This window comes from Pseudopodoces humilis, chromosome 17 (genome assembly GCF_049639895.1).
Source record: "Pseudopodoces humilis isolate 2021_Gansu_Grassland_sample_001 chromosome 17, ASM4963989v1, whole genome shotgun sequence".
NCBI lineage: Eukaryota > Metazoa > Chordata > Aves > Passeriformes > Paridae > Pseudopodoces > Pseudopodoces humilis.
Window position 1 is genome coordinate 8,410,922 of NC_142216.1, and position 12,562 is coordinate 8,423,483.

Below are 12,562 nucleotides of genomic sequence, written 5' to 3' on the forward strand. Positions count from 1 at the left end.
GACTCTCAAGCAATAGGAAGGATTCTCACTCGCACTGCACAGCCCAGTCCCCTGAGCAGCTCCAGCCCCGGACAGCTCCGGACAGCTCCGGGCAGCACGGCCTGAGCAGCTCCACCCCGGACAGCTCCGGGCAGCACGGCCTGAGCAGCTCCACCCCGGACAGCTCCGGGCAGCACGGCCTGAGCAGCTCCACCCAGGACAGCTCCGGGCAGCACGGCCTGAGCAGCTCCAGCCCCGGACAGCTCCGGGCAGCACGGCCTGAGCAGCTCCAGCCCCGGACAGAGGATGGCCAATCGATGACCTGAGATGCTCCAGCACCGGACAGCTCCGGACAGAGCACGGCCAATCGATGACCTGAGATGCTCCAGCACCGGACAGCTCCGGACAGAGCACGGCCAATCGATGACCTGAGATGCTCCAGCACTGGACAGCTCCGGACAGAGCACGGCCAATCGATGACCTGAGATGCTCCAGCACTGGACAGCTCCGGACAGAGCACGGCCAATCGATGACCTGAGATGCTCCAGCTCCGGGCAGCACGGCCAGGCCCCGCCACCTGCGATGGACACTCCACAAACCCTGCAAGAGCCAGGGCTGCACTCTGCTCTGGCAGCAGTGCGGGCACTGGTGTATGTACGCAGACAGAAAGACTGACAGAGTTGTTCTAGAAATCAGTGTTCAAAGTACAACACTCTTGTTATTCACCAAGAAATGCCAGGAAATTCTGAATTCTCTCAAACTGATTTTTATAAAAATTTACCAATTGCAATCAAATTCTACCAAGAACTTCAACATCCCTATTACACATAGAAACTCTATTCTAAAAGCAGTGTTTTCTACTTCCTTGAAGAAACAACTTACCCTCATTTCTTCTTAATCTTACAAGTATAATTTTCAGCTTCTCTCCCATTCTCTAAAATTTAAGCATCTCCCCCCGCACTGAGTTCCAGTGACTGCAGCTGCCTCCACCCTTCTACCTCAATCTTTTGTCCACGTTCAAGTTCTCTAACCACTTCCACTTGAAGAGAAAGCCAGAAAGGCCAATACACAAACACTAAAAGACAATACTGGAATAAACTTCTGAAGGGACAATGGAACCCAGAAGAAGATGAAGACAGATCTCCAAGCTAAAAACCACATAAAATTTATGCTGTGCAATTTCAAATGAAATTGTGTACACAGCTGAATTTCCTGATTAGATAATTTCAAAGCAACCTGCAGAGACAGACAAGTATCACTTACCTCTATCAATCCCTGTGTTAGTCAGAACTCAAAGTAAGCTCTGATATATTGTAACCTTTTTCAAAAACTAATCTGAAAATAGTTACTCTGACAGTAATTTTTAATAAAATATTTTTCTATCTACCTGGGAGAAAGCAATCAGTGAAGTAAATTTATGACACAAAGTTCATTAAGAGGACAGCTAAGATCACAGAATTAATTGATGTCCCCGTGTACCTATTTAATGAGAATGATTTTCTGTTACCCAGGATTACAAGCCAAGTCACAGAAGTGGCAGATAAAGACCAATCTACTGCCTGCCAAAGCCACTATTGAGTAGCTTAGCAATTTATCTGTAAACTGAATTTTGAATCATATCTTAGCCTTGGAAGTCATTTAGACATTAGCTGTTCAGTCCAAACGTGTAATTCAATTTTAGCTGCCAACCTGCTACAGCAAATCCTGCTATGGTAACTCCTGGAGTTATCTAGCTGATGACAGACTGCTTACTCAGAGTAAGGACTTGGTAACTCTGCACCAATTAGACCGTTTCTAGAGCTAGAAGAGTTAAGTGGTGGAAGTACAGAAAATCACACTGGAGGCAGCAGCATCACCTTAATTTTACTCTATGCCAACTCTGCTTTCTTGTTTTGGTTGAAATCTATAAAATGTGTACTTTGTAGACCACAGATGTTTGATTTTCAGATAGTTTGATTCTTCCAGGGACTTTGAGGGAGCTCCTTCTATTTATGCTGGCCAGACACCCAGTCTTTCAGGCTTCAGTCCCACAATGTCCTCCAAAAGGCAAAAGGAAGTGTTTAATGTAACTGGTCTGTCATGTACTGTGGTTCTTTGTCTAACAGAAAAGGAAGATAAGCAATAAAAGAATCAAACTCAAGCCTCACTAAGCCTTTGACAATTAGGCCATCAACTTCAACATAACCAAGACTTCACTACAGCTCCTTTGGACAAATCTGGTTTAGTTACGTAAGGAAAGGAATAATCCAACAGTACTTGCATAAGCAGATGTTATCTGAAAGAAAAAGGTTTTCATACCCCAGATGTAATATTTGAGCTTCACTTTCCTCATCAAGTCCTACTTCTTGTAAAAACAGCTCAGCTGTTCCACCCCAGCTTCAGACAAGCTTGCATTTTATCCTCAAAACACGCACACATTGATAAAGACACACTGACTGGAATTACATATCTCTAGCCTCAAGGTTAAAACCGTAAGTATAAAGAAAATAGTTAAAATTTCTGAGGAACTCCACCCCCACCCTCCCCCCCCAAAAAAAAAAAAAAGAAAAAAAGTTGGTAATCTTTTGACTGGTGACCATCTCCCTTATGGTCGAAACAGAGTATCATACATATGCTTTAACTTGTAACTTTTGGCCCTACAGAATAATGGACCTTTTTTCTCAACACTAACCCTGGACAACTTAACTAAAATAAAACTGGTATCATTTACCCACAGATACCTGAGCATGATAGCAGCTCTCACACTAAATAACATCAGAACTCAGCCTCCTATAATGACTTTCAATCAACCCATTTTATCTTTCACTGACATATGGCTCATTTGTGTGATATTTTTTTCCTTTATTTTTTTTTCCTTTCATTAATTTCTCAGGAATCTGACAAAATTACAAAATTTAAATTTGGATTAAAATAAGCTCCTATGGAAAAGAAACCCACCTGGGTAGAGGGCAGGACAGGGGCAAGCAGCAGAATACATGAATGGTTACACTAAAGATGCATAAAACATGTTGGAGAAAACTTTAAATCTACAGAATTCCACAACAGGGAAATGATTTGTGACTGCAGTCTGCAGAACCCTCCTGTAAGTGAGGAAACGATTGAAGTTATAATTTGAAACGTAACACAGAAACTAACACCTTAGTTTTGTACTGACCTACTTAACTTTAGAGTCTTAGGTAATTCCGAGGGAAGCTGGATAAGTGTCAGTTAATTAGAAAAAGCTGGATCTCTGTACCTTCCAAGTTAATTATTCAGACATAAATGCCATTATTTTTCCCCTTGTCCACTGCAAAAGGAAAGTGTCAAGTTTGAGAAGGTTTTTTTAGAAAACATATCTCCTCTGTTGTAAGAAGCTGATTATGCATTACACTAGCAGAGATTCAGTCTCATGTTTTCCTATTCTTTTAAATTTCATGCAAGTACATCTCAGCTGTACTTTTCGATCCCATTTATATTCCAGCCTTGTTCCTCTGTTGAGTAAGAATTGCTCTAAGAGACAACCTATGCCTGGAGTGCCTGGGTAGACTTATAAATCACATTTCAACTCTGTTGTACTGCAGATCCACTGGAATACACACACACAGTCTTCACCTTCAATTAAATCTCAAGGTGGGCTTGGAATGATAATCTCCTGGGAAGCCAGCCTGAGGTGCCTGTGTCCTGTCACAACCCAGCCGCTTGGTACATCCATTACCCAGCCAGCAGATATTCTTCAAGTGCACTGTAACCTTCCTTATGACTAAATTTACTACAAATAATTAGAGCAGGATCTGAATGGTTTCTCCAGGAATGTATGTACTGAATGTACCAGTAATTGCACCACAGAAAAACCTGTTTACGTTTGAGGTAAAAAAAGAAAAAAGAGATGTTCTGTAAATAAATTGATGGCAGAAAAATACTTCATTCTTCCTGTAGACCTAAATACAATATATAAAAAAAAAAAAAGAAAATGTGATATCAAATCCCTGGTAGAGAGACACATTGAAGGCAGGTGTCTGCCAGGGAAAGGACAGCAGAAAGAGCCCAGTCTACAGAAATGACCTCTTACCTCAAAAATCCCGCCAGAGTAGAAGATATTTGGGTGTCACAGATCAGGTTCCACCACACTGTATGGATAAGGAGCAAGACAATATCCAGGAGGAGTTTAAATCTCATAGACCAAGACCTTTAGAATCTCCAAATCCAGATTCTTTTGTTGCTCTTCACTACATCATAATCTCTTTTAAGATACAAGCTACATGTTGAAAATGAAGTGCTCATTTAGATTACTTTTTAAAACACAACTGTGGGTAGAGTAATAACCTTATCCCTAAATTTATCAGAGTAATAACCTTATCCCTAAATTTATCAGTGAAATTATTTTTTGTCACCAATTATCTATTGATTTATCTCATCTTGACAAAATGCTGGATTTGGTGTCCTTATCTCAATAAACATTCTGAAGAAAATCCACTCCTTTGCAATGACTTTTGTGTGAGTAAATTAATATATTGTATCATTAATAATTATTAATTAATATATTGTATTGTTTTAAAACAGGGTCTTTTCTCCTATGATGCTGGAAGCCCTTTGGATCACAAACTCCATAAAAATCTTCCATGGATTTTACTGATTAGAAGTTCTCACAATATTCATAATTAAGTGGTCCCTTCTATATTTGTACATATTTACTTCTTCAATAGAAGCAGAAATCTTTCATTTTCTGCATTCCTACAATATATTTTCTCTCCTCAGAGTAGCATTACTTTTGTTATTTAGAATAACTCCACAAATCAATGAAAATACACAGGTTTTCCCTCTCATCTATTTCAAGTTGAGCTGCCAGAACCCAGAATAAATTTGTGTTAGCTCTCAATTCCACGACCTTCCACTTTGTACTTTTAAATTTCATTTCATTTCTATTACCTGAGTTCCCAAGGTCTTCCAATTCTGCCTGCTTGGTATTCCAACCCTTCTCAGTACTGGTCATGTCTTCCAGCTCCCTGCTATCAAGTTTCACTACCACACTTCTAATTTGGGGCTAAAAAAATCAGAGAAAGGTAAGTGCCAACAAGGGGAAATGCAGTGAAGAAATGTGAAGAGCCAGCCCAAATGACAAAACTCATCAGTGGCAAAACTGGAACAATACAAATCCCCCAGTTCCTAATCCTGTATTTGTTTTGTCACCTAACACTGCACTTCTGATCAGGTGTGAGGAGGAATTTGCAGGGTCAGAAAGGTGATGTCCATTAATAGCTGACAAAATTGTCCCCTCAGTAGTTTGTGTCAGAAGTCTATAGTATCTATCTAATCTATTGATAACCATCTTCAACATGAATAGTTATGTGTAACTATTTCTCCCCATTAAGTCTGAGCAACATATACACACAGATGATTACATTTCATGCCTTGCTTCTTAGGCTTGCACAGTCTCAAAGCATCTCCAGGCATAGAATGCATGGGGGTTTTAACATGATAGTCTGAACTGAAACTCTGTAAGCAATAAAATTTAGAGAAACAGCTTAGTTAATGCTCAGAACGTGGTCTGGCAGCCTGCCATGCATAAACATGCACTGAAACCAGAGTTCATGCCAAGATTCTTAGCTTTCAACTTCATAGAAATTCCTTGTGTGGTTTATAGTAGATCCTCTTAGTTAATTTAACTTTTTTCTTCCTTTTTGCAGTTTAATCCATAGCTAGTTGAACTTATTACCTCTTTATATATCAACATTAATAATGTAATAGACATAACTCCAAGTAGAAGTAATAGAATTAGTCCGTTCGTATAATTTTGATTAAAGACAGATTTAACACTAAAATGACATTTATTCTGTGCCTTCTGTGCCAAGCCTCTACGAACACAATGAGGTGCTGCAGTGTGACCTGTTACAATAACAGGTATGTCTACCCCTAAACAATAAATGCTTCCTAAAGCTCATAAGAATTCACTTCACATTCAGCTATCAAATCTATTCTGAAGCTCCTCTCAAGCCAAAAGATCCCTCTCAACAGGTTTGATCAAAAGAGTGAGGCCTTCATATTTGGGTTCAGGGTATCAGAAGGTCTAATTTGACTTTCATAATTCAGATGTCTGCTTTTCCAAGCCTCATATCTGCACAAGGCAAATAGCTGGAGGTCCTCTCTAGAGTATGCACCTTGTTTACTTTTTTTCTTTCTCCAGTAATAATTACATTGATTTAGTTTATATTTTATAGAAACTTACTAGTCAGTTACTTAAGTATGTACCAAGCCACATTCAATATATGGATTAGGTGAATAATAAATTCCATATTACCACAGATTCTGAGTTCCTTCCTTTCTTATTTCTTATACAGCTTCAACATACAGTTGTGAGGAAGAAAAAATACTATTATCCCCAGCTATAAAATGCAACTTAAGACACAGTTAAAATATTTTCTTGTATCACACAAAGTCCACGGCAGACAAGATAAAAGGGGTGAAAGCCAGACAGGAATAACAGGCTCAGATTGCACTTTGAACTTATTAATACCATAGAAATTACACCATTATTTATGCTGGGCATATGTAAAATACACAAGATTTTCAACAGCAAATGTTTTACAACAGATCAGTCACATTGGTCTTTATTTACAGCTGTTTGGTTTTATATGGAGAGTTTAATCAACAAATTGTGTTCAAATCACATTAAAAGATTGTGTTGTAAACATTTTACAACACAAATTTGTCTGCTATTTTAGACACATCCCCTGAGGCCTTTGGAAAATGATGACACATTTCACACTATTGAATTCAGTCACGTTTAAAAACTTAACATGATTCTGTTGCTGTAATGCAGATTTCAAATTAGGTGTACTTCTGTGCTCCCTTTTCACAGAAAAGTAGTGACTGCTGAGACAGTAAGCGCAACTACCATGCTGCCTTTGCCCAAAAGAAATATGGATCATACTAAAAAAAAAACAATCAATAGCTTCTCCTCAAATTAGGCCATATTGGCCCATAGCTCAATAAGGCTGACCAACCAATTGATTTTGAAAAGAATAACTGAAAAAGTTAAGAAAAGCTTGATTTAAAATTTTATATTCAATTACACATCATCTGGGTAAGCAACTCACCCAGTACTGCAACATTATGACAGATTTATACGCACATCTGTGAGTGCAGATGTTTGTGCTGATGCACATAAAGTGGCCGCACCCAAATGCATCAAATCTCAGCTCCACACCCTCAGTGCTTCCACCCACCATAGAGAAGGGCACAGTCATGTAAATATTTCTGCAAATATGTTTATATAACATGACATAAATTTCAGAGAGCAGCTAAGAGTAACTGTTAATTACTGCTACCTTGCCTCTGCTGATTTACGAGGTACAAAGCAGGGCTTCTGCCCTGGAGTAACTGCAGTGCCAGATCCAAAAAAGTTTTAACTGCAACACCACTTCTGTATTCCAGCCTCCTGAGAGGCCTATGCTGAGAACCTCATGTAGACATGATGTCTATAAAATTAGTTTATTAGTTTGGCAATGAGAGGAAGAGGGAAGATAATTTTCCTAGAAATCAACACTTTTCCATGAAATGCTGGTCTAGTCCATCCACAGCAATTAATACTGTTATGATGCATCTCATCAGGCAGCCTTTTAAGAAATGTTTTAACAAATATTTTAACAATCTATCCCCAACAGCAAAGCCATGAAGCTAGGACCAGATTTCTTCTAACCACATCTCTGCATGCAAGAAGTGTGCTGTCACTGCTACACCTGCTATGCTGGCAGCAACTCTACCTATGCATGTCTTCATCTGCAGACACACAACCTCTCATGGAAGATTACGATCCAGTAAATCAATTTGGTTGAAGACAAATAATTAAAAGCTTAATTACCTATGTAAGCTTTTTATATTTTCTTTTTGGAAAAGGCTTAGTAGGAGAAAATTAGTAGCCTCTGTTAATTTGCTCCATAAAAGGTTTCATGAATAATCACATGTAACATGCTAGTTTTGAAGTAATTAAATAGAACCATTAACACGGCCAGATAGAAAGATACCTAAGCTTTGCATGAACTTTATACTATTTGTTTTTGCTTGGTAGACCACTGGTTAAGGTTGGTTTTACTTTTCCATAGAATGATTCTTCCTATATAAAAGAGTTTTAAGGTTTTATGGGGTTTTTTAGCATTTTCAGAAGGTCTAAAAAAGCATTCCTAGCTGGGAAATCTCAAAATATTAGAGGTATTCTTCATGAATATTTTCCACAGAAAGAGGAATAGTTTCTCAGGACTTATGAGACTGTGTCTTGGGAAAGGGGACAAGAAAAGAAGTTGCAAGACTCCAGCTTTAAAAAGAAAAGAAAGAGGGAACTGGAAAAGAAAAATTATATAAAGAGGGAAGCAGAAAACATAAAAATTACATAAATTTAAATAAAACCTTTAAGCCTTGTGATTAACATGGGGCCTCCATTTAGAAGGAGACTGCTGAAAGATTGCTCACTAGAAATCTGTCTCTAGTTAGAAGTGTTTTCAGATTCGTGTGTCAGCTCTTCATTCAATTTACCATTTTCAAATGCTGCTCAATTCTCACGTCAAGTGGGATGTAGAAATTAACGAGTGAAATCCTTAACCTCTGTTCCCCAGAAGACTAAATGAGATATTAACAAAGATTCCCCTGAAGTCTGGTAAAATTAATGTCTACTGTGGAATCCCCTCTTCTGTATGGGAACTCAGCAGTCCCAGTAGGTGGATGTGATCGGTGACTGCACGTGAAGACACACTCCATGACAACTGTTAATTGATACCATTGCTAAGGCCAGACTGTTATGCTGAGATTCCAAGCAGCATTTCTTACACAAAGATGACCAAAACTACAGAAAAACACAAGGAGAATAAGCTAAGCAGAGACACGCCACATTTAACTGCAATACTTGTACTTCCCCTTTGCAAAGTCAGATACAATTTTAGGATCACAGAGACAAAAGCAGAGCATCGAAGTTTGACTTGTTAATATCCTATAAAAGACCAGGATTCCTAAATAAACAAATTCTTACAGAAGGGTACTACCAGAACTGCTAGCTAGCTCCAGCCTTTCCTAGAATCTCACTGTGGCCATGGTGCACAAATCCCAGACAATAAAGAACATTTAACCTCATTGTGCTCATGATCAACATGAACAGTAAAGCTTCCATCACACAGTCTTGGGCAGATTGAAGCAGGGTTTTCTGTGTGTGCTTCAAAAAAAGCTTTTTCAGTGTACAAACAGCAAAAGGAAAAGGAACGACCTAAATGTTACTTTTATTTTTAAAAAGTTTAATTTTCCTTTCTGCTGTCATTGAATTAATACACAATTGTATTCAAACTAAGGGAAGTCTAGAATTTATTTTGAGCTTAAGAAATTCATTTGTTTTATACAGATAACACATGATAATACATCTTGAAGATATCCCTTTTTCCAGACAACAGAGAAAAAAAGAAAAAAAAAAGAGCCAAAGCACTGCTTCCTCCAACACTACACCAGCCTCAAAGATCTCTACAAGCAGAATTGACAATAAAATCCTTTCCACAAAAACTACAGACACGAAAAGCTTCACTGTTTACCACCTTGTGGCTTGAACTGGTAAGTATTCCTTCTTACACACACACCATTCCATCATTTTTCAGTTAAACAGACTCTTAAGCAGCAAGCACTGAAACTTCACTCAAAGTTCCTCCCTAGAGGTAAATCGAAGACCAAAGGAACAGTGAGATTGACACGGAGCCCAGGCTGCTCCAATCGACGGGGTAAATCAAGACAGCCAGGACTGTCTGTCCAGCTCCCAGACAGCTCTGAACATCCTTCACACAGGCAGCAACCGGTTGCCCAAGCTGCAATTCTCTTCTACCCACAGCTCTTCGCAGCCAGCAGCCCCCTGGAAAGGATGCTACGGTCAACAGAACAAGAAACACGCGGTAAAGGGAGATGTACTTACATCCCGAAATTTGTTCCAGTACTTGTCTTTATCATACTGTGAAACGGTGCTCAGCCATTTGTCGTTGTCCAGAAAACTGCCATGATTGCTGTTACTCGTGATGATTTCAGGATGCCGGCTTTCCACTTGCAGGAAGCACCAGGCAGCGATCACCAGCACCCCCGACATCTGCAACGAGAGGAGAGGAGCGGAGCGGAGAGAGGAGCGGAGAGAGGAGCGGAGAGAGGAGCGGCGAGGGGCAGCAGCGGCTCCTCGGCCACGGAAGTTTTGAGGGGTCCCAAGCTGGGGCCACTCGCCCCTCACGGCCCTCGCCAACTTCTGGCTGCGGAGCTGCCGGCTCTGCCGAGACCCGCCGCGCCCGCCCAGCCTAGAGGGGCGGGGAACAGCATCAATAACAACAATAATAACAACAACAACAAAACCAAAACGGGCCACTGGGGCCGGGCGGGGAGCAGTCAGGAGACAGCAGCACGGCGGTACGGAACCGCAGCCAAGCCCCCCGCGGGCGCAGCCAGCGCTGGCTCCGCGAAGTTTGGCTGCCAGGGAGGAGAGGAAGCTCCTACCTCCGAGCAGTGCCGCCGGCCGGGGCTCCCAGCACCGTGCGCTGCTTGTCCTCCTGCTGCTGCTGCCGGTGCCGCGGTGCTCTGTGGCTGAGCCCTGCGCGGTGCCGCTGAGCTGTGTGCGGTTCCGCTGCGCCCTGCGCGGTGCTGCCGCGCTCCGTGTCTGTGCTGTGGCGGTGCCGGGGAGCTGTGTGTGTGCGCTGTGGCGGTGCCGCTGTGTGTCTGTCTGTCTGTCTGTCTGTCTCTCAGTCTGCCGGAGCCCGCGCGGAGCCGCTGCCCGTGGCGGGTCCCGAGCCCGCCGTGTCCGTGTGGCGGGGGCGCGCGGGGCGGGCGCGGCCGCGGTCTGGCGCCCCCTGGCGGGCGCGGGGCGCGCTGCAGCGGGGGCGGAGCGCGGGCAGCGCCGCCGCAGGGCCGGGCCCGGCCGGGCCGAGCGAGCCCTGAGGCGGCGGGAGCGTAGGACTAGAACGGCTCAGGAAGAGTTTAAATACCGCAAAGGCGGCTGCCGAGGAGAGGGTGGTGGTTTCTTTTCGGTGGTGCCCAGAGGCAGGACAAGGAGCAATGGCCATAAATTAAACGCAAGTTTCACCTGAAAATGATGAAGAACTTCACGGGGAGGGTGCCTGGAACTGGCTGCCCAGGGAGTGTCCCTGTACGGAGACATTCAAAACTCATCTGGACACATTCCTGTGTCACCTGCTCCAAATGACCCTGCCCTGGCATTAGAGTTGGATTGGGTGATCTCCAGAGGTCGCTTCCAATCCAAACAATTCGGTGATTTGGTGAAACCTGAGGAAGGTGTCTGAGGATACCTGGAGAGGGTGCCTGTGATCATATCTGGGCACGATCTCTTGGGAGAAATCGTCAGTGAAGTTTTCACTACCACTGCAGTCTGAAGAGACATTAAAGTGACCTTAAAAACATAAAACCTCCATCAAACCCAGCTTTCATAAGCCCTGGGAAGAGTAAGACTGTCTTGAATCAATGGTCTTACAATTTACAGAAGCAGTGACATTTCCAAAGCCCAGAGGTCATTCCGGGTTTCTTCAGAGAAGGAGCTCCCTCCCTGGGTCAGCGCATCCCACACTGGGAAGGTTTTGCTCCTGCACTGGGGAATGGCATCAGACACTGCCCAGGTCATCAGAGGGGTGTAGTGAGAACCAGCTCCTGTTGTTAAAAAGGGGCAGGAAACATACCAGGGGAGCTACATCAGTCTGGAAATTGGGGTGAAAGAAGGAGACCTTCTCCAGAGATAAAAAAGAAAGTTCTCCATTATCAGTGGAGGAGGTGGGAGGAAGGGGCTGACTGGTTTCCTACATCAGGGAACTCATCCCCTGATATATCATATGATGCCCAAAAATGAGGACATATACTTTTGATGGTCATTTTAAATACAGCTGTGACTACTGTTCCATATGACATTTTTCAAATATGGTTCATTAAACTGTCTTGTAAATAATGTGTTTTCTCTCCAAAAAACTGTCAACAAGGTTAATTCCACATTTCCTGACAGACACATTAGGCATTTCTTTAGTTATACAGAAAAGGGTCATGTTTATTTCTTTTTTTACTGCTGCATATGAGCACTGAATGCAGGATACAGATCTGTTCCTAAATTGGATTTTAAATGCAGTTCCCAAATATGATGTTACCTCAATAAAATCCTCTGGGATTTAAAAAAGCTGTGAAGTTTTATTAATTTTAACAGCAAAGAACAAATACATGCACGTAAGTGCCCCGCATTGAATCCTCCCCTTGGTGCACATAGAAACTAATGAAAACTACATGCCTGCAGGAGTGCAAAATATAACCCAATAAAAGCAGCAAATAGAAGAAATCCAAACCGAAGCCCTGCAGATTTGGATGTAAATCCTTACCTAAAAGCCTTGCTCTGCCCTCCCTTCTACAATGGACTGTACTGTTTTGCTGAAGGTGGCCCAGGGCACAAATTCCTCTCAAATCTCTCTCTGTTGTGCACCAGCCATCCTAAAAACTGTTCATTTCAGTAGGAGATAAGGTTTATATAACTAGCACCTGGCAGGGTCAACACAAGCTTCCTCCCTTCTTACTTAGATTAACGGGGTACTGTTCAGTTTATTCTGTATAGGCTTTT

General features: G+C 42.1%; 1 protein-coding gene across 1 annotated transcript in view; it reads right to left on the minus strand.

The window, feature by feature from the left end:
* SPOCK1 (SPARC (osteonectin), cwcv and kazal like domains proteoglycan 1) overlaps positions 1 to 10,761 on the minus strand; it is a 275,639-nt gene extending 264,878 nt beyond the window's left edge. The window contains exons 1-2 of the mRNA XM_014253272.2: positions 10,456 to 10,761; positions 9,893 to 10,060 (exon numbers count right to left, since the gene is read on the minus strand). Of these exons, the coding sequence (XP_014108747.1) occupies positions 9,893 to 10,060 (168 nt within the window). The 5' untranslated portion in view covers positions 10,456 to 10,761. The remainder of the gene's footprint in view (positions 1 to 9,892; positions 10,061 to 10,455) is intronic.
* Between the last annotated feature and the right edge of the window lie 1,801 nt (positions 10,762 to 12,562).